This window comes from Durio zibethinus, chromosome 6 (genome assembly GCF_047325235.1).
Source record: "Durio zibethinus cultivar Kanyao isolate XHJ-2024 chromosome 6, ASM4732523v1, whole genome shotgun sequence".
Lineage (NCBI taxonomy): Eukaryota > Viridiplantae > Streptophyta > Magnoliopsida > Malvales > Malvaceae > Durio > Durio zibethinus.
Window position 1 is genome coordinate 3,763,474 of NC_143167.1, and position 25,867 is coordinate 3,789,340.

The following is a 25,867-nucleotide window of genomic DNA, read 5'->3' on the forward strand; positions in this document are numbered from 1 at the left end:
TTCTAAATAAAAAATAAAAAATGTGCATTAACATATTATCATTTGCATTGCATACATGGCATAGTTTTTTTTTTGTGAAAAAATAAATTTGAGCCCCCGAAAATGAAATTCTAAGGTATTCCGAGAAGCGATGCCTAAGAAATTTTTATGTGAGAAAGAATTCTTTTAATATTACCAATATACTAGAACATTTTACGAATTATTTCAATAAAAAAGACTGAAATTTATTTTTCTCGAATAAATTTGAACAATAAATATTAAATAAAAAAATAATTTCTAATAAATAAAAAAATCAAGAAAGTTATTTTTTTCAAATACCAAAAATGAGATTGTTTTTTTATCAAAATCAAAGGATAACACGTAGTTAATTGATATCGTTTTAAACGAACGTTGTGATGATGCTAATTCTTCTCCATGCGTAATCGACTCCTGAACCTAAGCTGTTACGTAAACCCTAAAATTATCCTTTTAATAAATTTTAATTAATTTTGAGATTTTACTAAAAAGATATATTTTGATAGGTGACCAATCACACTTAACCAAAAAAAAATTTGTGATGACTTTGTTTTTCATTCTTTTATTTTCGTTTTCAAATTCGTCGGATGACTTCAAAATCGTTGCAACACTATAAAGAGAACATTAGCCTTTTTAAAGCACATAGGTATAAGTAAAAGTGAGGGAAACCCGTTCATTTCCTAAAGCATGCAAAGCAGGGAATACAATTAATTAAACTTTTTCTGTCAAGAAAAGAATGAAATAACCAATGATTATCAAAAGCATAGCCCGACATCTCTATAGAACATTTGATGCGAAATTAACGTCTTGTCTTTGAGCTTCGAAGAAAGACAACAATGGAAATAAAGCGTCGCAGAGGACTGATCATTGCCTGTTGCGTATTTTCACTTGCTTTACTTGCAGGAGGTGAAAACCTCCCTCAAAACAAGAAGGTAATGAACTTTGTCTTTGCATAACTGCTTTCTAGTTATATAGTTCAGTAAGGTTTGTCTATGTTATACTTTGCAATTATATGTTGCTTCCCCTCTTTATTTTTTTCAAATATTCGTGTTTAACACATATATGATGAACATAAATATAAAAGTTCAAGACTTCAAATATACGAAATAACTTTAAAAAATCAGATACTTACCCTATGGGACGCTATAAGTTCGAATAATAGAATTTCACGAAACTAATTCAGGTCTACAAAAGCATGTTTAAAATATGTAAAATTATTCTTAGAATTGGTCATTGATTTGATTATGCAAATCATACTACAATTGGGTAATTTTGGATATGTTTTACAGGGGAACTGCCCCTACAGAGTCACAATACAAACAACATGCACCAAGGGTGCCTACACATCGGACCATGTCAGCCTGAGATTTATTGACACAAAATCCAATGACATTGTAGTTCAACACCTAAATTCCAAACATTTGAGGAAGGTGGATCCTTTGCAGCCAGTTGTCCTTGATGACATGGAGGCATTGGAAGAGTCTCATCTCAGCTCGTGATATTTCTATTTTAGAAGATATCTGCCTCAGAATGTTCGGCACGGTTCTGATTTGTGTCCTAAACAGGTCACTCCTTTTAGGATCAGGCACAAAGGATGGTCTTTGAGAAAAAACCAGCAGCTGAAAGATTGATGCCATAAATCAGTTCGGCTGTATTTAGGACTTATTGATTTTTAATTTGAAAAATAATTGTTTTATGCATTATAGTGTGGAATAATTAAATATGAATAACATATTGTTAATTTTCACCAAAAATATGCGGTTTTCATTTTTAAAAAAGATATCGTTGTTTGAAGATATTCAAAGTTATAAATTGAAGATGAAACTGAATTTGAATAGAGATATTTACAAGTTCAAAAACATAGTAATCCCTCTTGAGTCATTCCAAAATGTTGTTTTATTTAATAAAACATAAAACTTAAATTTAATTAGCACTTTATTTACACAATTCATATAAAATAAAACACCTGGAAGTTTCAAGGTTCTTATAGCAGTTATCCTGTAACCTCTTAAAATCATCAAATTTGCAATTGATAACTATATATAATAAACATAAAATTAATTAGTTCTAAAAATAATTAATTATTATCTTAACAATTGTTCCAAAACTAGTACTTTGTCTTTTCTATTCTAATTATAAATTAATCAATCCATTAATTATAAGCTTACATGGTTAATTAATTTAGACAAACAAGAATAGGAAGAAGTCAAATAATATAATTATCTGACAAATGAAAAGTCATTAAATTTAATCCATGTAATAATTTTGTTTTGTTGCAGGCGCACGTCTTTGCTTAATTCACTCAAAGAGCACCTTTAAAAGCATTAAAGTCTGTACTTGAAAACAAATCCTGATCACCGGGCCAAGCCTGTTATCTTTCATTAATGGCAAACTGTTTTCTTTCCTTTTCATCGCCCTTTTAATTATTATCTTCTTTTATTATCCCTGGACAAAGACCTTGAAAGCAGAAGAAAAAAAAAGTATGGATATGGTTAATAGGTGCTAATAGGCACTAGTTTAAGATTTAAAAAAAAAAATTTTATTTAATACATTATTTTTATCAAAAAATTTTTAAAAAAATATTACTATAGTAACTGCATTTGTTAAATATTATATTAACCAATATTATTAAATACTAATTAATATTTTTGAGTAAGTATATACTAACTACAGAAGAAATTAAAGGTCAGCAGTAGACACAGAAACAAACAATGGGTTACAGTTTTTATTTCCAAAAAAGAAGAGAAAATGAAAATAAAGCTGTGCTAAATGCAGTATAAAGAACTCTCTATTAAACAAAAGGAAGACTTTTCTGAGCCCCGGAAAGTAAGAGGCAGCTGCCAAGTTCTAGCCAAAGTTAAGGTGTAGTGCAGTAGTAGTAGTAGTAACGGTAACTGTTTTTTTCTCCTTTACTTAACGAACTCGTATTATTAACAAACAGTACATCAGAAACTGTGAAAAATAACTTTGTAAGACAAAAAAAAAAAAAGATGATCTTTGATGTGTTCCATCACAATTTTTTAAGATTTTTTTTTTTTTCAGATTGCAGTGAAGGATTTCTGTGGTGCTTTTCTTCTTGATTTTGCGAAATTATATTGAATGGAATGTGGTACCGTTTTTCTAGGCACGCTTAAGCTACTTTTGAAAGGAGTTTGTGCAGGCAGCAACTGTTTGTTAAGCCTCTGCCACATCTACTTGAAAATGATGATATTTTCCTTTCCGCTAAAAGAAGAAAAGAAGAAAACTGTTAATAATTAAATGCTCAAGAATAATTTTTTTTTTTAGTTACAGTCTTAAAATGATGAAAAAATAATTACATCTCGTTACGGGGTACAATTTAAACCTAATAATTTTACACATATATAAAAAAATAATACATTTAAGAAAGTTCAAGAAGCATGAAATGGAACTCTATAAGTTAGAGAATTATTGGTGATTAAATTTATTTAAAAGATCAATACACTTAATGGATTTAAATTTTTAGAGAATAGAAATTCTTGATGATGACTTTAAAACTAGAGAATAAGTTTTAGGCTTTAAAATTATGAGAGATATATAATTTTTTTGAGATTTTTATATAGAAGATAAATTTTAGGAATACTAAAAAAAATGCAAAATAGATTAAATTAATAAAATAAAAAATATTTTAAAGATTAAACATAAGTGAGCATTAAAATTAGATTTACTTGAAGCTCGAGGGTTAGTCATTTTAGTGTTTATTTATTGGCGTCTATATATATGAAATTAGACAGAAAACACATTGGATTTGCAGCTGACGAAAAAAAAAAAAAAATTTACCACTCTCAATGTAAAATGGAAAAATCAGCACAGCAATAAATGGGACAGTGATAGGGTGAATCAGATATTAATTAATTTGTTACTGGCTACTATACTTATATTTCTGAAGATTCCTTAATTATCCATATATATAACATAAAAAAATCTCATTTTGTGGAATTTTGGAATTGTAGATTACTTTCAAAAATCAAATGTTATTTCATTAAAAATTCCAAAATATATAATTTAAATATATATGAGGCAGTATTTGTTGTTGTCCTTCCATGGTTGATTGGTAAAAATCTAAAACCTAACTCTTCATACATCCAATGATGCAGTTTGTAACATATGCTAAACATACTTGAATTAATGGCAACTAATGAGGTGTGACAATGACCAAACCCAAAACAAGCCAACAGCATTGCCGATGCCTTAGAGGCCTTAGATGACGATGTTATTGTTTCTTCTTGGCAAAACGAGGCCCACGAGACAAGACAACCTTCTTTAGTGTCTTTCTGTGTATTCACTAAAAACCCCTTTCCTTTTCTTCTTCCTCTTCTTCCCCGAAACAAACAGGAAAAATGGGCTTGTTCCCTGTTCCCCGTTACGGTGAAAAACCTGATTCTGAACCATTTTCATTTGCATGCCCCTATGCATGGTGTGACAATTGGTTAGGTATTTCTCAATTTTGGTGTTACATAGTTAGGTTAACGATTTTCTTATTGTATAATTATTGATTTTGTACTATTGTCTGTTGATCCGAATAATTAAGGAGCTCAATTCTTTTTAAGTAAAGTTTTGATTTCGAATTTTGTGAATGAAGAAAATAGGTGTTGAAAAAACTTGTATCTTACGAGGGTTTGATTTGGTTCGACTCCGAATTAGTTGAAGCTTAAAATAATTATCAGATACCGAGAAATCTCAGATAAAAAAATTATAGATTTTATTAACTTTAGTTAATATTTTATTTATAGTTATATCATTTCATTAAATGTGATCATTGAAAACAAATTGCTTAATTTGATAATTTTGAATAGTGTAATTTAAGATTTTCGTTAAGAAAACTCGTAATTAAATTTGATTTATTTACCATCTATTTCTAAATATTAGAATTTGAAATCTCTATGGTGGAGTCTCAATTCTAATTGTATTAGTCTTAGACTTGAAACTACTTTGTACAAAATTTAAGAGTAAGAAAATAAGAGAGTTATCAATTTTTTTTAGCATAATTTGACACAACAATTAATTTGAAATTCTAATTAAAAGTTTCAATTTTAAATTATAAAAAAAATCATAACAAATTATATATAAATGTCGGACTCTTAATTTTTATAATCAAAGCTTAAATCTTTATAATCTCAAACTAAAAAATTATCTTCTATTGTGTTTTTAATTAAAGATTATTATGTACCAAAACAAAGTCATTGAAATATATAAATACATAAATAACGTTTGTATGTATGTGTACTATAAAGTATAAACTAAATCCATGGGCAAGAGTGTTTATATATATATATATATATTTATGTATATAACATTTAATATAACTATCCTCGTATTATTTGATGAGAATAAAATGTTAGAGATACTTTATGGTTCAATTTATTTTATCCCTAAATGTAAATCATTAGTCAAATAAGGGTAATTTAATTTTTTAAGTCTAAATTGATGTGTTGAATCTTAAAATTTTAAAATTCATATCAACTCGTTCACCTTAACTGACCATTAGATAGCATACGAAAATGCCAACTTATCATTTTTCGATTTTATTTTTAACCATTAACTTATATTGAATCAGCAATGTTAGCTCTAGTCCTATCATTTGAAGCTCGGACCACCCAAGCCCAGCACCTTTAGTACACAAATATAAATAATCCCTTAGGTACTATTAACTTTGTTCTTCATATATATTTACTTTCAAACCTTTCCTCATTCTTTCTCTCTTCACAAGCATTGTTTTGAATGTCGAAATACAAATGTCAAAAAAAACTTCAAATTTTTACTATTAACCGACCTCTTAACTTATAATTTTAAGTTTCTACCCTTTAAAAAGACAGCTCGACACCAACATACCTTTTTCCCTTTGGCAGCTGGTTTAAATAAGATAAGAGATTCTGTCGAAAATCCTGGTGAGGATGGTACAGCGTGGTCTCTTTCGAGATCATGAATATATGGTGATGAACTTTCCGAATATGCAAAGAAGCCACTGCCGGTAAAGGCAAGTAGACAACTAGTCGTCTCGATCGACAGCCTTGCTGCAGAATATTGGGCTGCCAGAGATGATGCTTTACAGTTATTGCATGGTTACACGTACAGTGGGGCAATCCACTGCATGCCTTTGAGTGCTCAAACAATATGATTTTGCTGTCAAACTTTTTTACTGTAAAAAAATGACTCAATGCAATGCTACACATAACAATTTTGTACCCATTTTAGTTCATTAAACCATATTTTCAAAATTCATGCACCTGTTTCATTTTGGTAAAAAACTTTTTTTTGACACATTGGCGTTACACATTGAATTGAATGTTTCTTGACTGTAACATCATGATTTTTTTGACCGTATTCTTTCACATTCATCATATTCATAGACTGTAACATCATGATTTATAATTTTTTTTTTTACAGTTTCTTGACTGTAACATCATGATTCAATTCTTCTAATGTTACTATCTTACTTGTGAGAACTTTACCATATATAAAACGATAAGGTCTTGCATATAAATGGCAAATTTTTAATAGTTCGGTGAGAGGGCCAGCACGCGTAACTGTGATAGAGACAATATCTCATTCCCAATACTAAAATAATTTTATATTTTTATAAATGGAAGCTTTAAATTCAAGCCAACAAATTACATTTTATAACTCAATAATAAGTATATATACGCATTGATTGTCCGTCCTATTGAAGGAATAGAAATCAAACTTCTTTTTGTTATAATCCTAAAAAATTTCTAAATTCAAAAATATTCCATCAATTATGAAATACTATTACATTATTTATCACATGAAATTATATCTTATATTTTTCCTTTTTTACCTAAAGAATAGAAGATTATGGGTGAGTGGCCCAACAACTTTTAAAGTGTGACATGTTCATGGCTATGGAGAAACAGCTTTATTAAACCAGAGGGGGAGGGGAGAGAATAATGAAGGACAGCGGAGAAAATGTAGGGCGGGGAAGGGGACGCAAGGAGGCGTCCAATCAAGAATCAATATCCAGGCATTCATGCATGACGAAAGCAATCAAAATTGTCATAAACAAAATAAATGCTGTCTCAGGTCTGATTTGACTTATTTGTCCTAGTTTTTCGACAAAATTTACTTCTCTTCTGTATTTTGGTATGGTACTGATTTGTGACTAGACGGTTGGGCCTGGCAAAGCTTATACAATCCTTTTTTTTTTTCCTGTATTGTTTTATTGGGAGGATAAGCTGGGATTTCTGTGAAGTATCAGTTTAATCATCAGCACGTCACCCTTTAATTAATTACATTTAGATGGATGTTAATTTTTTTAATTAATTTCAGTTTTACTTTAAGCTATTTTATTTAGGATTATATGTATGTTAAGATGCTATTTTTTTATGAAATACATTGTTACATGATTCAAGTAAAGAAAACATTAATTACAAATTTTTCTTGTAAATATGGTTAACTACTAATTAACATTTCCTTTGCTCCACAAACTTAATGCTTTAAGTTGTTCTTATCGACAAAAATGAATGGATAAAATAACAAAAAAATCTAACTTTATCATTTTATTTAAATAGTTTTTAATTTATATATTTTTATTACATCAAAATAAATTTTTAATATTTAATTTACATTCAAATAATTTTATAATATTTAATTTATATCTAAATAAATTTTTAACATTTAATTTATATCTAAATAATATTTTAATATTTAATTTGTATTTAAATAAATTCTTAATTTTTAATTTATATTTAAATAAATCACTATCATAAATTAATATTTTATTTAAAACATTAATACGTAATACAGATAAAAAATCATAAAAATATAATAAAAATATAATCAAATTAATATGATATTGAATATTTTAAATCGATATAATTTATCAAATCAATTTAAATATTAAAATTATTTTTAATCGATTATTTTATGAAGACTTAAAAAAAATTATTATACTCCTTTAATCACCAAAATATCCCCATCAGATAATTGTTGGAAATGACGTGTGAATTATCTTATGGCTAAAGTAGGGCAATCCTGATCATGTATTGGGAATCCATCAAAAAGGGATTTAAAAAACGAGAGTCTCAAAAGCTCGAACAGGAAGAGTGGGGGTTGAAATAGTGGGAACAAAGAACAAAGGGAGGTTAATGAACGGCAGAGATTTAATGGGAATGTAGGCATCGAGAGATAAGGCCATGCGAATGCAAAGGGACATTGCCTTGGACTGCATACATTTATGTGTTTGTCCACGTACGGCTTACGTAGTGAAACTAGCTAATTTGGAGAAAGAGAAACAGAGAGAGCTGTTCAAGAGCTGAGACCCCTACCTATGACAATGAGCTTGAAAAACAGCTAAACGCGGTTGGAAGGGGAGCTAATCAATGGGGGAGAGAGAGAGAGGGTAGATGCTATTATTGTCAGGCTATATATATAGAAATGTTCAAACATCAACAGTTTTGAAAGTGCTCAAAAACCAGGAATGCTAATGAAAAATGATTCGATAAACAGTTGTGGGAAACCTTCAATTATAGCAGTAAACACAATCAAACAAATGACAGGACCTGATGGCTGCCCGTCTGTGGTTTTTGAGTACTTATAGTGAGAGTAAGAAGATATTTTCTGCCCTCCTCTCCTGAATGTAAAAGTAAAAACACAATCAAGAACGAGTGAATGAATAATGACAGAGCCAAGATCTTTCATGGAACGTCAAATAGCCTTTTGTTTTGCAGTTTTTTTAATTAAATAGCCAAAATTTCGTTAAATGTACCCATGATTTCTCATTAATAATTTACTTCTGCTTTTCTAATGATGAAAAAAAAAAATGAAAGGCATTAGGAATGGGTTTGTCTTAAGAAAAATAATTCCTTTTTTTATTGATTTAAGAAAAATTAGACAAAAACTCATGGGTTTATGAAGAGAACGATCATGACGATGAGCTTGACGGAAAATTCATAGGACTTTTTGTCACTTTTATTGATTAAGACGTATCAAATACGTAACTTTTATTATTAAGGTTTCATTTAAATAGATGATAAGAATGAGTACAATAAAATTAAAAATAATAATAAAATTTATTATAATTATAATTAAAAATTTTAAATAAAAATTTTGTGTTAATTCAATTTCATTGAAATTAATATTTTATTTTAATTTAAAATGTAATGAATTTAATTATATCGTATTGAAAATATGAACGATTGCTAAGACTCATTTTCTTGGTCGAACTAATGCTCTCTTTTACAACAAGGGTTTTTTTTTTTCTTCTTTAAAGAATGTGCTGCATTTTGTGGGACTGTTATTATTGTTGTAATTATTACCACTATTGTTTAAAAGATACCTATGTCTTACACTACCATAGATTATAGTGACGTCATTTTTAATAAGGGATACCCCACTTGTAAGATACGTCTTTATAAGGACATACCCCACTTTGCAATAGCAAAAAGAAAAAATAATATTAAAATCACAGTGTATTAACTATGGTGTCCCTAATTTAGGTCCCATAGAAGTTTTATGAAATGAAGAAGATAAAAAAATTTTGAATTAAAATTTAAGAATTATTTAAAATTTTATTTTTAATTAATTAAACCTTCAAACATTAATTTTCGTCAATTAAATCATTGTTAAAAGAAAATTGATTAACCATTTTTATCCAATTGAAAATTTAATTGAATAAAAATAAAATGTCTAAAGATTAAATTAGGTAAAAAAAATTTAAAGTTCAACTAATTTAAAATATAATATTTATTGTTTGATTGATTGCAATAAAATATCAAAAATTTAAGTGATAACATAACAAATTAAAATCAATAAAGTAAACACTATAACTATATTCATTGTCACTTTAACTCAACTGTTTATAAGTTGCTAGAGCTAGTAGTATTTTTTTTCATATACATATATATATAATAACGAAAATACAAAGGATTTTTGCATTTATTCATTTTATATATAACTAAGAAAGAGCAGCTAGTAAGGAGAGGAGCTTGCATTATTTATTAACCATAATTCATTCCTTCTGAAGAATACTCTTATGAGAGTAAAATTCTAAATGTATTAAGTTGATATAAAAGAATAAATCTTTAAAATTATTCGGAAAGAAAATTAAATGAAAACAAAATCCAGTTTAGCATTTTTTTTTTTTTTGTACATAAAGCAAGTTAATATCTATAGTATATGTACACTGTTCTTGAGAAAATTTTAGCTATGATAATCTGAAAAGTTCTTATCCTTGTAACAGAGAGATTTAAGATTCAAATCTCTACTCCCCTGGACTTCCTCTAATGCACCTAAAAACAAAAATTCCGATTATTGATAGGTGCAATTTGCAGAAATCAATAAAATAAAAAAAAGCCCTATCTAATAATTTATTCTTTCATGCACATAGTACTGACTCAAATGCCAAGGAGCAATAGTAATAATTTCAAAATGAAAGGATGTATCTAAAAGGAGTCAAAATATATCTTTTTTTTTTTTGGGAAAGAGGTTATAGTACGGACATAAAGAAGTTATAAATATTATAATTTTAATTATTTTAAATATATCAAATTTAAAAAAAAAAAATGATTTAATTGAGTAAAAATTCGGATTCAAATACAAAGAAATAGTGCTGAAAAATATTAATGCAAAAATGAGGGGTACTTGCCTACTTGGTGTGATGAGTAACGCCATCTGCAATCATGGTGCTCATGCTCCAGTATGCAAAGGCCAGTTGCTCCGGCGGATCTGCATCTAATTAAATTTACTTGGTGTTTTCCCCGACCAAAACCATTAAAATTTATGCTACGCTTAGGTGTGCCTACTTCATCCCCCCTGTTGTGACCCAAAGTAAATGAATAATAAAACGGCCAAAATCATTCAAGTTTCCCCTCATTCATTCACTCCCTCACTCTCCCTAGCTAATTGGTTTCCAGATTCTCTCTCTTTCTCTCCCTTTCTCTATCTGAGCTCAGCTGTGCATTACACTGAAGACCAACACTTGAATGCCCCTCTCAGGAAACATCAGCATGACAACTTGCACTTGTACTTTTTCTCTATTGGTAACCCTTCTCTCTTTTGCTGTCACCTCTCTCTCCATCCTGTTTGTCTCTCCTACTTTACTTCTCTAACATTGCGTTTCCATCTATTTATACCTGTTTTTTGAAACACTTTTTCTCAACCCAAAACCGAATGCCCAAGTTTCATTACTAATCAAAAAAAGAAAAAAACTTGAGAGACTAAGAGCTAGCTGTTTGTTTTGGTTTTTCTATAATGTCTCCAGCAGCCTCCACAAGATGGTGTCCAACACCAGAACAACTTATGATCTTAGAAGAGATGTATAGAAGTGGGATTAGAACCCCAAATGCTTCTCAAATCCAACAAATCACTTCTCACCTCTCTTTCTACGGCAAGATTGAAGGCAAGAATGTTTTTTATTGGTTTCAAAACCATAAGGCAAGAGACAGACAGAAGCTTAGAAGGAAGCTTACCAAGCAACTGCAACTACAACAGCAACTTTATCATCAGCATCAGCTTCAACAAAACCATCCTAACCACCATTCTCTTCACTATGATTCTCCTGCCTCTCCTGCCTTTCAACATCTTTCATACTATAACTCAGCATGTCTTTTTCCTCAGGTAAAAATCAATAAATAAATAACAAGTGTAAAAGGGATTATTTATTTTACGATTTCCATTTCCCTTTTTTCTTCCAATTATTGGTTAGACTATAAAATCACCGTACCCTTCCTTTGCTTCACCTTTCCTGTGAAATCATTTTTCCAAATTTTGCATCTTCAAAATTGTCCAAAGGAGAATATTATCTTACTATTTTTATACCCATTTTCTTTCATTTCACTTGGTATACGATAAATCTCCAATAATAATAACAAGTTTATTTTATTTATATGTATAAAATGAGAACCGAAATTTATGCAGGGTTTTCTTACAAAGTTTGTAACGGTTTTATGCAGAAAGAGGAAAAAAAAAACTGATGTAAGATATTGTACATACATAAAATTTAAAGATCAGAATCAGGTTCCCTCTGACACAGGAAACCGAATTTTATGTGCAAATATTAACATCCATAGTTCAAATATCATCCACACACGAGTATGCATGCATGTGTTCTTGTTTTTTTTTTTTTTTTAATTCAATGAAACTAGAATTCAAAATTGTCTTATTTGCTATTAGCTTTTAAATGAAGTAAAACAAATGAATGTACAAAGAAAATGACCTCTTCTTTTTAATACCATGGTCCCCTTTGTTTCTTGACCCTTTTCTCTCCATTGCTTAATCTTCACTACAGAATTCTACCCAGTTTTATGCTTTTATTCATTTATTATATCTTTTGCCTTTCATTTCGTACTCGAATTGTTCTCTTGTGTTTTTCTTTACCATTTAGTAACCATTTTATGGTTAATTATTTTGGTAGCAGGTAGGGGCTCATGAGAATGCAGCAGCACAACAAGTGATGAACTACACGTGGAAGTTTGATATCCCAGAAAGAGTGGACATGGATAAAGCCACGATGAGAATGATTGGCAGTGATTGGTTGATGATGGTTGATCTGGGTCCCCTTTCATCACAATGCAACAACTCCACCACCAGGCCACCCCTCAAAACCCTTGAACTTTTCCCAGTCACTGCCTCAAATCTCAAGGAAGAGTGCAACAACAGCTCTTCCGAGCCTCTTTCTTGTACTACTACTAACTCCACACCTGCTAAAGTACCCTTAACTCTCCCTTGACTCCCCCCCCCCCCAAAAAAAAAAAAACCCAAAGCTCTCTCACTCTTTTATCTCTTTTGTTGTAACTTGTAACTAGGTTTTAGTTTTTTTTTTTTTTTTTATGAAATCTGGTTGTAACTTTTTTTTTTTGTTTGCTTAGGTTTTTTCTATTAATGTGTGTGTGGTAATTAGGCTCTTAGAATGATAAAGACCTAAATTGTCTGGGGTTAAAGCTGCTGCTCCTCTTACTAGTACTATTACTTTTTACCTATTAATCTGGACTGTGTTTTTTTTCCCCTTTTCGTATTCCAATTTCAAATCATGATCAGAATTTTAGAATATAGCTTGAAAAAGGTTGTTGTTTTTCTACATTCTTTTTCAAAATTTTCAGCTTTTCTCTTGGTGTTTCTTAAAGCTCGCATATTTATAAGCGCAGCACCAGTAATTGATGGACATCTAGGTACACTGAAATCAGCTTTTTTTAACTGTTCTTGGATCTTTCAGACAAGTCAATGCAATATTAATAAAAAAAAAGAAAAAATATTTTCTTTTACATGAAGCATCAATCCCTCTCCCATTTGGACTTTTTATTTGAACTGCCAATACAGAAAACCTTCTTCTTTTTTCCCCCTTAATTCTCAAACACAGTACTCCGTGTATAGTACTTAATAGTCAATACAGTCAAACCTACATTATTTTACAACTTTGAAGGCTATATATATCCAGACAACTAGGCTTTGTTAAAAGTTCAACCTGTTAAAAATTTTTCTTTCAAACTAAAATTATTTGCAGTTTTTGACACAGTTATGTAAAAAGTTTCAAACATCTTACTGTTTAAGATATACCAGATTTTGAACTGGGTGTTTCATCTGTTGATAGTTGTATGAATCCTTTCTCAGCAGGTAGATTCGTCGTTCAGAGGTTGCTTGAAATCGGGCCTTTTTAACTAATTTGATAAATGAATTACATGTGTCGTACTTAAAGTTTTAATTAAACTTTTGATAATATTGTAGGAAGTTGTTCCTTTGCAATGTAAAGAATTATACAATATACTATATCAGATAAGCTTAGAAAACAATATATATCAGATGAAAAATATTTTCTTTTTATGTTTCTGTAAGGAGAAACACCTTATTTGTTTTTGAAAAATAAAAAGGATTTCAAAGTTAATCCAGACAAAATTTCCATTAAACTTGTAAGTAATATGAATATTAAACATTACACATTGATATAAAGTTGACTTATCTTGTAAGTTTGATCAAAACTTCTACAAAAAGTACCTACAGTTGAGTTTGAGGGTTGATTTGAGAGTCTGACTGGAGAATTTTCATCACATTAATTAAAGGATACGGTTTGTGATTGGACCTTTAACTTTCAATCAGACTCCCAAATGGACTATGATAACATTCTATATTAGTTTAAAAGGAATATAACGTTGAATTTTGCCTTCAAATTCGAGTCAAGCCCTTAAAGTCAACCCCTATCTCTCCTCCTCTCTCCAAAGGCTGACTATACTTAAAATAAGGGGACCCAACAACGTAAATTATTTCAGCTTGTGATTACGTAAAACACATGCACATTATTTAATGAAATATTTTCCAAACAATGGCAAGAAAAGGATAACTATAACTACTCTTTTGTATGCAATAATAATAATAATAATAATAAAAGCAGTTGGAGACAAACATAATAATAACAACAGCATGCATAACAATTAATGGAATATTTCCACTTTAGGGACAAAAGATATAACTCCAGCCGATAGAATTTAATTACCATATAAGGAGTAAGCAAGCAACATCCATAATAAAAGCATGCGACAATAATATATCAGTTAAGAGACTGTGAAACAAAATTTTAAAAACTAGCCCCCAACACTGCATTTAAATCTTAGGCCAATATAGATTTTAAACAATAGGCTGTTAGATACCACCTTTTTTGTCTCTCTCAGGCTTTTAACTTTTGTACAAATGTTTTGGGAAAGGAAACCAAAAAAGAAAAAGTGATGAATGCAATGGCAAAATCTTAAATAATCAACAGTTGTTGATAAAATATTAAAATTTTAATTTTAATGATCAGAATTTAATTTTTGATAATTTTAAATACCAAAAATACTTCGAAAAATGTTTATAAATGACTGTAACTTGATTTAAACTTGAGTTGTAGCCACTAGCTAGTGGTTTCGATGGGCTAGAATTGGACTGGTTTTGGGTGGGCCTGAATTGAATAGCTAGCCTAATTTCTAACCTCTAATATTACAATCTTAGAAACTTTAAATTTTGGGAAGGAAAATATTTATGTTTTTTATTTATGAAGACAAGGAATTAACAGAAGTGATCAAGGAGCTCTTACCTTTAGAAAAATTGAGAGCTCAAAGAATTAATGTACTTGATAATCAACACTCTATAACAAGTTTCTTGAATAAATATGTGTAGTATGACATAATTGTTACTTTAAAAGTTCTCCTTGTGAAATTGGAATCGAGTTGATGTTTCTAGGCTAAATTCATGACATAGCTTCTTTAATACTTTGGTAAGTGTAGCACTTCCACAGTAGAACACACCTGCAACAAAATCAGCTTATGATCAAAATACAGGGGAGAAAAATCAATGGCATGAGGTAAAATTTTAGCCTCGGTTTACCTATTCGAGAAGATTGGTGAGTATTAGCCATTTGAGAGAAAACTTTCCTCCAGTTTGGTCTTGCGAAATGTGTTGTTATCTGTGTTAAAAGTTCCATGTTAGAAAATAAGCTGAAGAAAGAAGCCTATTATGCTCATGGAAGCTCAGTGAAGTGAAGATTACCCTGCTTTCTGAGACGATATCAACTCCATTCTTAGCCTGTTGGATTTTCTGCACCATGCCAATGAGGGCAGACCGGGCATCGCCTTCTTCATACACACTAGTCAAGTAGTTGTGCATTTCTATTATTTTCTGCAATATATTCAAAGAGCATATAAAAAATCATGGTTAGATTGGTTGATTGGTGTATGTTTAGGGAAATAGGACAAGTGAAGTGAAGATTTTTTAAGCTTTGAAACTAACATTTTTGTCAAATTCTGCAATGTCATCCATGACTCCTTTAAACCATTCGAAGGAGCCTTGTTCCCTAGTTACCCAATAGAAATATGCCCTTTCAGGATACTTTTTAGGAGTCTTGACACAGCCACAAGAATCTTCCTTTTCTAGACGTTCCTGTGTTAGTCGAATTCTTTCTAATGTTAAAACTTAAACATCAAATTTTGAAAGGATGATGTCAACAGATTGGAATCTGGTTTTTCCAAACTCACAGCTGGCTTGATGCGGCTCAGCAGATCTTTTATGATGCTAATAAATGGAGTTGCCCCAATTCCCAAACCAATAAGGAAGAGAATGTCATACTTTTTATAGTTTTGAGCTGGTGCTCCATATGGCCCTTTGATGATGATATTTGGAAATCTGCCAAGAAAGGGAAGCTATGTTATATACCAGCCACCAGGTGAAACAATGTATTGAGAGCTGTAAAACTACCTTGAACCAACAACTGACTCACCTAGCTTGATTCTGTTCATAGTTTTTATTTGAGTCTGATTTTTTAGGTGCTTTAGTTTCCATTCTCATTAAATTGCCTCTTTTTGCTTCCACAGTGGGAGGTTCACAAACCTGCATTCTTTGATTTAGATTGCAGAAAGGAGAACAAGAAAACGAATAGCTAGAGGCAAAAAAAGACTAAGAAGGAAGACATGATTTCATAAGGTGCATCTAATTTTATGTAGGTGAATGGATGCACCTATGACCAAGATTATGACCTTTTGAAATATATCTTTTAGTTCTGTAGTCCAATCCCCCACGGTTCGAATGTGAACGCTTAAGTAGTCATCTTTTGGGGCCGAAGTGATGGAGAAGGGATGCCTGTAAACATATATAATTCTGACGCATGGATAACATTTTTCTGATAAATAGAAGATAGAGTAATATCTGATATATGTACCACTCAAATTTTGATATATCTGGACACTTGACAAAAAGATACATTCCACTTTTATATTTGAATCCTTGAGGCTTGGTCACGTATAGGGCCAGAACATTTCCTGTATATATCACAGCCTAAAATGTACAAAGCATTAGTAACCCACGATCTTGAGACTGAACGCACAAGAGATGAAAGGGAGGAGGGGTATATCATGTATGCATACCTTAATGACGTCCACCATATGCTTGTGTTCCTGGAATCTGGTAAGGAATCTCTCGCTTGCATATACTAACATTGGAATCAGGAGATACATCCATGTCTGCAGAGAAAGAGAGGGTACCATATTCATAGGGAATTGATTAATGTTCTTGAAGAATGACTTGGAATTCATTAGTGGTCGAACATACCGTCTTCAAGTACCAAGGCTTTTCGAAGATAAGGAAGTAACCATGCATAATCATTTGGACATAGACCAAGGTCAGCAAATGATGTGCATACCAGAAGGCATTGAACCCGGCCAAGATGGTAAATGGCCATGGTAACTTGACAATATTTCTTCTAAAATTGTGCGTTGCCAGTGTAAACGAAAATAACATTATAATCATCATAAGTATCCCAGTAATGCCAACGGTATTGTTTACTAGATCTGCGTAAGTCGGTTGCACGTAATTAAAGGATGGCCCAAGAAATGCCAAGAATTTTGATTTTGGGCATCTAGCTATTTCCGGATAATTACAAGCAAGATGCATAAAAGTATGTAGAAAGGACCAAATGGCTATTGCCAGTGCAATTAACTTGTGGAAGTTTATGTTGTCATCAAAAGGGATTACTCTGTGGAGAAATGTAGATCTGAGCTTAGTAAGAGTTCTTCTACACACTGGGAGGAGAATGAGAGCCATGTCAAGTTTGAGAGCCTCAGCAGAACCCTTGGCAACGCAGACACAATAACCTGTGATTTGATACATTGGCGACCCATAGAACAGGATGTACTTCCAAAGGAAGAGGATTAAGTTTATGATTATAAAAAGTAAAACAACCCATATTCTCCTCCAGTTTTCATTGAGAAATTCGGCAGTAATGGATGTGTATTTGCTTATTGGAGTTCTATATCTTTTAGGGATCATTGCTTTTGCCAGGGTTTGCGATTTCTTATTGATCTTGTTGCATTGATCATCTGAGGCCACCATTCCCCTTAGTAGAATTTCTAACTGCCATATCTGTTAAAAAGAGAAAATTGACAAAATTATTCGAGCTAACTTATATATCAATCTGTTCAAATTGGACAAAAGACGTTGATGGATAATCTCTGACCTCTATATATCCCAAGTGATCTGGATCCAGCTCTTCCATGATTAAACCTGCATATGTTGCGGCTTGCTGTTTCAGTTTCCCAAGCTTGTTTGCCGAGGCACTCAACACTAAAATCTTTTTGCATGACAATTATGAGAAATCCAATTATGGTCTCATAGAAAGATTAAGCAGAATACAAAGAAGCAATCACAAGTTTTTTTCCTGTTCTCACCTCCTTCACCTCTTCCTCTGACAGCTTACCATCCCCATTCTTGTCACACCTGGAAAAACCAAAAAAGTTCAATGGCTCTTGTATCAGCTCCAGCTTGTAGCGCATTTAAGGGAGAGAGGGACATGGGTTTCATACATATCAAAGAAAATCTGAAGCCGTGAATCGAGATCTTTATTAGCCATTTCTTCCCAGAATGAATGCAACTGTTCCTTGGTAATTCCATCTTCCGGGTTTAATTTTTTACGCCTTGCTAAGGCATCAAATACTCCCCCTGCAAATTCCTTGGAATCTCCCATTCCTACAAGGCATCATATCAAGGTTTAAACCTGTCATTGTTTTTAAAGGAATATTGGATATTACCATGGCAGAAATTTATCCAAATGTGCTTAAGATTTACCAATGCAGACACCAAATTTATCCCTAAAGATCTTCCCATCGACTGCACACTGGTTGAAGCGCCTTTCAGTTGATTTCCAAGCATCCGTTTCCTTCCCAGTCACCGTTCTGTCAAGGAAACGTAGACTCTGAAGCCCTTTCGCAGCGGAAGAGGCAGTTCTTTGCGCTTTAGAAATATTTGGTGGAGCCCCATTTATTCTCTTCCTAGCAGTACTAATAAGCCTCCTGAAAGATGTCGCCCTGGAAACATTCCGAAGTAACCCCAGCGAAGCACTCGGATTCCTGGATATCCCGGAAGCAGTACTCGAATTCCGGGGTAACCCTGAGGAAGCACTCGGCTTCCTACTATGGGATGCAGTTTGTGAAGTACTCGTGTTCTTGTTGAAGGCTGGTTCATGCGGGGAATTGGATTTCCAAGAGTCATGATCTTGATTTAGAGGAACATCAACCATTCTATCAATCTCAATGCTCTCAAGCATCCATGTGCTTGAACTTTCTTCGCTTGCATCTCCTGAGTGATTTCGTGTTCCTCTGTCCCTCATAATTGTCTGTTTCTTCACCTTGTAATGAAATTCGAAAACAAAAAAAACATCAATGGTGGTGACAAAAGCAATCCAGAGGGATGTTGTTTGAGAGAAGGAGAAGAAAATGTGAAGAAAAGAAACGGTCAAACATGAGTTGAAGAGGGAAAGACATATTTGAGATTCAGTTAGTTATGTTCGTTTGTCTGAAAATAGGAATTGTTAATGAGAGCCTGTCAAGCAGAATGAGAGAGCTGAAAATTTTCTACACCCTCTTTACTTTTTTTCATTTTAATAACATAAAAATAAATAAATAAATATAAAAAACAGCTTTTTAATAAACTTTGGTATAAAAATTTAGTCACCTTAAAATATATGATTATTTTATATAATTTTCATCTAAATTTTAGCAATTTTATACGTTCTTGTTAGTAATTTTTATGATAAGATCACAAAAATATTAAAATATGGAGTTATTGAATTAATAAATTTTTATAATTCTTTTATAATCTTGTGTGCAAAATCAATAATCTTGAAATATATGATAATTTTACATAATCATAATGTATATTTTAAGTAAACTTTTATTCATATTCCGTATCATAACTTTACTTAAATGTATTTAAATATGAAGTTACTTAATTTAAAATTTTTTTTTTTTAGTTTTTGTAATTTTAATATGCAAACTAGTAATTTCAAATTACATTATTATTTTATGTTATTTTTGTCTAATTTTTAATAATATCGGATGCATTTTTTAGTGAAAATAAAAATAATAATTCGTTGAAGGAAAAATATTAGGATTTTTTAAAATATAATAACCGTTTAGTTAACCACCGATACAGTTCCAGCTAGACTGGACTTCATCCACGTTCGTCTATAAAAAACCTTATAGCAACTCGAAAAGGGTAACCTCAAAATGAAAATGTAAAAAAAAAAAATGAAACGACGTCGAAGAGGCAATAGCTCGTAAACAGGGACAGATCCAACGGCCGGAAACTTCCTAAATCATGGGCGGTACTCTCTTTCTGTCTTCCTTTCTCTTTTTCTCTTTCACACGACTCAAACTCACTGAGTCGAGTCGCCCCCTTTCTTTCTCTCTTGCCTCTCCCCTCTTTCACCAAACCCTTAACTTTCTTTCTCTCTTTCCTATACCTCCGCTCCCTGCCCTTTTTCGTCTTTTCCCCTCCAATCTCCATCCGACGGCTCCCATCCTTCCACGTCACCACCGTCTTCTTCACCCTCTTCCCCCTCATCCCCTTCGTCCTTTTTATTTAACTCCTTTTAGGGTTCCCAGATTTAACCAAATTCTCATTTTTTTTCCTTCGATTAAAAGAAAAAAAAAAACAGAAGAAGAAATCTTGAAATCTTCAATTTCTCGACTCTCTCTATTTCTTCGTTTGCTTTTTAAATGAGGTATATATTTTTCTTCTTAACTTCGTTTTATTTCTTCAATTTAATTTCGTTCTGATTTATTTTGTTGTATTTGTTTTTTATTCTGTTTTTAATTTCAAAATTTGAGAATTTCTTTTGTTTATTTGTTTCTGTTAGGGTTTTGATGAACTGGCTCTATTCGGAAATGGTGAAAATAATTTTTTGAAAAATTTGGTAGAATTGAGGATTAGAAATTATTTATTTTTTTTGTTTGGTGTTTTATGTTATGATGGCGATTGAGAAGAATAACTTCAAAGTTTCACGGTTTGATTCGGAGTTGTCGCCTGGTAGTAAAGAGACGACTGTGTCAAGTGATGAGGATGAGCTTCGACGTCGAAGCTCAGCCGTTGATTCTGATGATGATGATGAATTTGATGATGCTGATTCAGGAGCAGGTTCGGATGACTTTGACTTATTGGAATTAGGTGAAACCGGGGCTGAATTTTGCCAAGGTGGGAACTTGACTTGTTCTGTTCCTTTCGAGTTATATGATCTTCCGGGATTGGAAGATATTTTGTCTCTTGATGTGTGGAATGAGTGTTTAAGTGATGAAGAGAGGTTTAGCCTTACTAAGTTTTTACCTGATATGGATCAGGATACATTTATGCGGACTTTGAATGATCTTCTTAAGGGTAATAATTTTCATTTTGGGAGTCCTATTGAGAAGTTGTTTGATATGTTGAAAGGAGGGTTGTGCGAGCCGAGGGTTGCACTTTATCGGGAGGGATTGAGTTTCTTTCAGAAGCGGCAGCATTACCATCATTTGAGGAAGCATCAGAATAATATGGTTGTCAATCTTTGTCAAATAAGGGATGCTTGGCGTAATTGTAGGGGATACAGTATAGAGGAGCGGCTTCGTGTTTTGAATATTATGAGAAGTCAAAAAAGTTTGATGTATGAGAAATTGGAAGATGAGGATTCTGAATCCTTCGAAAGAGAGGATTTGGGTGATGGATTGTGGAGCAAAAGAGTTAAGGACTGGAAAGCTTCTCAGAAAAAGGGTCGCTACTCTGGCTATGGAGCTGATCAGAATTTAGAAGTCATTTCACGAGGACAGCTGATGGCTTTGGAAACAGCAAAATACAGGAAGCAGAATCCGAAAGGTATATTGAAGACAGGTGGGTCAAAATTTCCTTCTGCAAAAGACTTTGGCAGCCACATTTACCCTGGTTTGGATATGAATTATGAGCCATATGGTTTGCCAGGAACTCTTCCTCGACAGAAATATGTGGGGGCTGGGGCAGTACTCAGGGCAAGGGATCAGATGAGGTTAGATGATGATGCTGAAGACCCAATGTTTGGAATGGGTATTCAACAAGATCGACATGCTGTGCATGATGGCATCAGGGGCAAATCTGGTTCATTGAGAGCAGGGAAGAAGTATGACCTTTTAAGAGGGGAGGAATTAGCTGGTGATAGTTTCATGGCTTTGCCTTTGTCTTCAAAGCATGATTTGCAGGCCTATGGTAGGAACAGGAATGTGAATCAGTTGTCTGAGGCAAAAGTGTATACTTCAAAGCCACCTAATATGAGAACATCATATGATTTTGTGAAACAGGCCAACTATTCTGAAAACCATCAGCAATTTGCAGTTGGAGATCAGATAAAGTCTGTGAAAGGACGAACTCCACCACTGCCATTGAAAGGGATTCAAGTTGAATTATCTGAACGTGCTGAAATGTTTTGGCAAAATAAGAATCGAATAGAAGATGTCTCTGTGGATTCATCAGTTAGATCTGATAATTGGAATATCAGGAGCAAGAAATGGAAAACAGGGCGAGAGTCTCCTGATGTTAGTTTTAAATCTTATAAAGCTACCTCACCACTGATGAATGATCGATTCTTGCATTCTGATAGTAAAATGAAACCATCACAGGAGAAGATCAGAGGGAACTATGTGCAAAATGGAGTTCCAGTGAAGACCGTTTCAAAACGTAGTAGAGCATTTATTAAAAATGAAGAAACAGAATCTGACTCATCTGAGCAATTCGATGATGATGATGAGGATAGCAAACCTCTAATGAGAAGCAAGTTGGCATACCCCATTGTTGTCACAGAAGGTTATCAGTTGTCGTCATTGAAGTCTGGCCTATATTCTAGAAAGACCAAATCTTTGAAGAAAGATACTATGGATGATGGACTGCCTCTTGATGGAATCACTCGCTTCTCCAAAAAGAGCTTTGGGGAAAATGTCCATGTGCCAGGTGTAGAAAGCTACCATTTGAAACGAAAACAGAAGGGTAAGATGCTTGAAAGCAGTCCCTTGCATAACTCTGCTTCTAGAGTTTTGGATGAGGTTGATAGGAAACAAGCTTGCAAGTTGGGAAAGAATGTTCAGTTACGAGGGGAAACTGGTACTGGTGACAGGTTACACATGTCCTCATCCAGGGCCTACCCTACTGAGAAAAGGCAGAAAGGTCAACTTGACTATGATCATTCTATTTCTCAGTCAAATTATCTGCATAGTTATCTTGTTGATGAGGAGGATGCTTCACCTGTGACAGTATCATTGGCAGATGAGCATAACCTGGGTAGAACTGGGAAGAAAGTCCAGAGCATTGATGCATATGATTGTCATGAAAAATCTGAAGCTTCATTGCTAGGGTGCAATGCGGTGACAAAGAAGAGGAAAGGGAAGGAATATGTGGCAGACGTCAATAGAAGTGGTGAAGATGGTGACCTGCAGTCTCACCTTCAGCAGCAAACTGATGTTTCCCCTTTCTTGAAGAAAAAGGGAAAACGGAAAGTGGAAATTGATGCTCCTGCCTCAGATATGGAAGCTTCTGAACCACACGGTGCGGAAGTGGGGCCCACAGATATGGAGATGGAAACCAAACCACAGAAAAAGCCATTTACTTTGATTACCCCTACAGTTCATACTGGTTTCTCATTCTCAATTATACATCTTCTTTCTGCAGTTCGCACGGCAATGATTACTCCACTTCCGGAAGATTCCTTAGAGGTTGGCAAACCTAGAGACGATCAGAAGGGAATGCAGGAAGGTGGTGTGAACAGGGTTCTTTCTTGTGACAACACAGTTACCAATAATTCAGACCATCCTGTGCAAACAGGAAGTGTTCCTTCTCTTACTGTTCATGAGATTGTTAATCGTGTGACAGTGAATCCTGGAGATCCATGTATCCTTGAGACACAAGAGCCACTTCAAGATTTAGTTCGGGGAGTTCTGAAAATTTTCTCATCAAAAACAGCACCTTTGGGAGCTAAAGGTTGGAAGGCACTTGTTGCTTATGAAAAGTCCATAAAAGGTTGGTCTTGGGTTGGTCCTATCACACGTAGCTCAAACGATCATGAGACTATGGAGGAGGTGACATCTCCTGAAGCCTGGGGTCTTCCTCACAAAATGCTTGTGAAGTTGGTTGATTCATTTGCAAATTGGCTAAAAAATGGTCAAGAGACTCTCCAACTAATAGGGAGTCTTCCTGCACCACCTCTTGAATTGATGCAAGTCAATTTAGGTGAGAAAGAAAGGTTCAGAGACCTAAGAGCTCAGAAAAGCCTAAGTACTATTAGCCCAAGTTCTGAAGAAGTTAGAGCTTATTTCCGTAGGGAGGAGCTTCTTAGGTATTCTATTCCTGACAGGGCCTTCTCTTACACAGCTGCTGATGGCAAAAAGTCAATAGTTGCTCCTTTGAGAAGGTGTGGAGGTAAGCCAACTTCAAAGGCTAGAGAACATTTTATGCTGAAACGTGATCGGCCACCACATGTTACTATTCTTTGTCTTGTAAGAGATGCCGCTGCGAGATTGCCCGGAAGTATAGGCACCCGTGCAGATGTTTGTACTTTGATAAGAGACTCTCAGTACATTGTTGAAGATGTTTCTGATACACAAGTTAATCAGGTTGTTAGTGGGGCCTTAGACCGTTTGCATTATGAACGTGATCCTTGTGTACAATTTGATGGAGAGAGGAAATTGTGGGTTTATTTGCATAGAGAAAGAGAAGAAGAAGATTTTGAGGATGATGGTACTTCATCTACTAAGAAATGGAAGAGACAGAAAAAAGATACTACTGAGCCATCTGATCAAGGAGCTGTAACTGTGGCTTTTCATGGGACTGGGGATCAATCGGGACTTGATTTGGGCTCTGATCTTAATGTTGAACCTTCGACAGAGTGCTGTGATAGACAAAATACGGAGGATAATGCTGACACCAGTCATGGATCTGAGCAGGGTAACACTCAGCAGGATCATCCAATGACATGGGAGCCTCTTGACCTAAATCCTGTGCAAGAGAGCAAATTGATATGTCAAGAAAATTCCACTAATGACGATTTTGATGATGAAACTTTTGGGAGAGAAAGACAAGTTGGACTCCTGAGTGCAAGCTTATTATGATCAATATTTCAGGTAGTTTTCTGTGAAATTTTATGGTGTTCAGACTTTTGTTTTAGCTGTTGCCGAGTTTATAAATTTCTTTAACCAGATAATTCTTTGGAGGGTAATAACTTTTTCATACCATTTTCACCAATGCGGTTTTGGTATATTTATTATGAATATGTGTAATTATGAATTTAGTTGACACTTAGAAGGCTATTAGCCTTGTTTCAATAAGGTCCTCTGTTATGACACTTCTATTATGGGTTTTTGGTTGATGAAGAATGGATGCATGTAATGCCTGTTTTGTTGAGAAAACAGCAGTATGAAATTGTTGAAATCTAGAAGTTGTGCGGTTCACCATGGTTAATAGCAGAGTGAAGGATTATTTTATGTTAATTTATTTTATGGTTTTGTGGTCTAACTTGAAGAAAAGAGTTGAAGATGTTTATACTTGTTGTGCTTGCCACTGACCCGAGTGGTTTCTGACGAAGTAAAACACTGATTTTTTTGCAGGTCAAGGAGTGTGTTACATAAGTTGGAAGGTTACATGTATAGTGATTCTAGCACAAAATGTAGATTAGAAAGTGATCTTCTGAGGCACAAGAATGTGTCTAGTACAGGTGGATACTTGGTGATTCTGCATCCCTTAAATATTTTTTGATTTCTTTTTTTGATAATTTGAAATATATAGTTGATATGTTCACTGAGCTGATAAAACATGCAAATTCGGCTCTTGTAATGTGCCATATGATGCATTGCAACCCTATCTGTGCATAAGAATTCAACGATTACGTACGTGCTTACGTTCATTTACTTGAGCATTTCTCTGCCATAGCAGCCATTTTACATAATCTTCTAAGATCGGTATGTTGGATCCATATAAAATTTGTAGAGCTTCTCGGAAACAGTATTTTCTGCTTATGCCTTGGTACAAAATCAACACTATATAATTAATTATACTAAAATTATAGAGTATATATATATGTATATATTAAAATCCACGAGAGAGA

At 33.1% G+C, this 25,867-nt stretch overlaps 3 protein-coding genes and 1 pseudogene across 4 annotated transcripts; 3 read left to right on the plus strand and 1 right to left on the minus strand.

The window, feature by feature from the left end:
• The first annotated feature begins 615 nt into the window (after window positions 1-615).
• On the plus strand, window positions 616-1,646 carry LOC111284649 (uncharacterized; annotated as a pseudogene).
• Window positions 1,647-10,157: 8,511 nt separating this feature from the next.
• On the plus strand, window positions 10,158-13,200 carry LOC111284239 (WUSCHEL-related homeobox 3-like). Its single transcript, XM_089763320.1, has 2 exons — window positions 10,158-11,607; window positions 12,407-13,200. The coding sequence occupies exons 1-2, from the start codon at window positions 11,242-11,244 to the stop codon at window positions 12,716-12,718; spliced, it is 678 nt and encodes a 225-aa protein (XP_089619446.1). The 5' UTR covers window positions 10,158-11,241; the 3' UTR covers window positions 12,719-13,200.
• Window positions 13,201-14,978: 1,778 nt separating this feature from the next.
• On the minus strand, window positions 14,979-19,229 carry LOC111285763 (putative respiratory burst oxidase homolog protein H). The gene is made up of 14 exons (XM_022875361.2): window positions 18,568-19,229; window positions 18,306-18,468; window positions 18,171-18,219; window positions 17,960-18,073; window positions 17,056-17,865; window positions 16,872-16,967; window positions 16,667-16,782; window positions 16,485-16,587; window positions 16,229-16,338; window positions 15,987-16,134; window positions 15,742-15,891; window positions 15,502-15,630; window positions 15,340-15,418; window positions 14,979-15,260 (listed from the first exon to the last, which is right to left on the minus strand). Exons 1-14 carry the CDS (start codon window positions 19,106-19,108, stop codon window positions 15,151-15,153), a joined length of 2,718 nt encoding a protein of 905 aa, XP_022731096.2. The 5' UTR covers window positions 19,109-19,229; the 3' UTR covers window positions 14,979-15,150.
• A 931-nt stretch (window positions 19,230-20,160) lies between these two features.
• LOC111286158 (uncharacterized) lies at window positions 20,161-25,670 on the plus strand. 2 transcript variants are annotated; one of them, XM_089761850.1, is made up of 4 exons: window positions 20,364-20,503; window positions 20,639-20,973; window positions 21,117-24,887; window positions 25,371-25,670. In XM_089761850.1, the coding sequence occupies exon 3, from the start codon at window positions 21,126-21,128 to the stop codon at window positions 24,873-24,875; it is 3,750 nt and encodes a 1,249-aa protein (XP_089617976.1). In that variant the 5' UTR covers window positions 20,364-20,503; window positions 20,639-20,973; window positions 21,117-21,125; the 3' UTR covers window positions 24,876-24,887; window positions 25,371-25,670. The 2 variants fall into 2 exon arrangements, with proteins under 2 accessions (XP_022731714.1, XP_089617976.1); XM_022875979.2 differs by having other exon boundaries at window positions 20,161-20,503; window positions 20,639-24,887.
• Window positions 25,671-25,867: the final 197 nt, after the last annotated feature.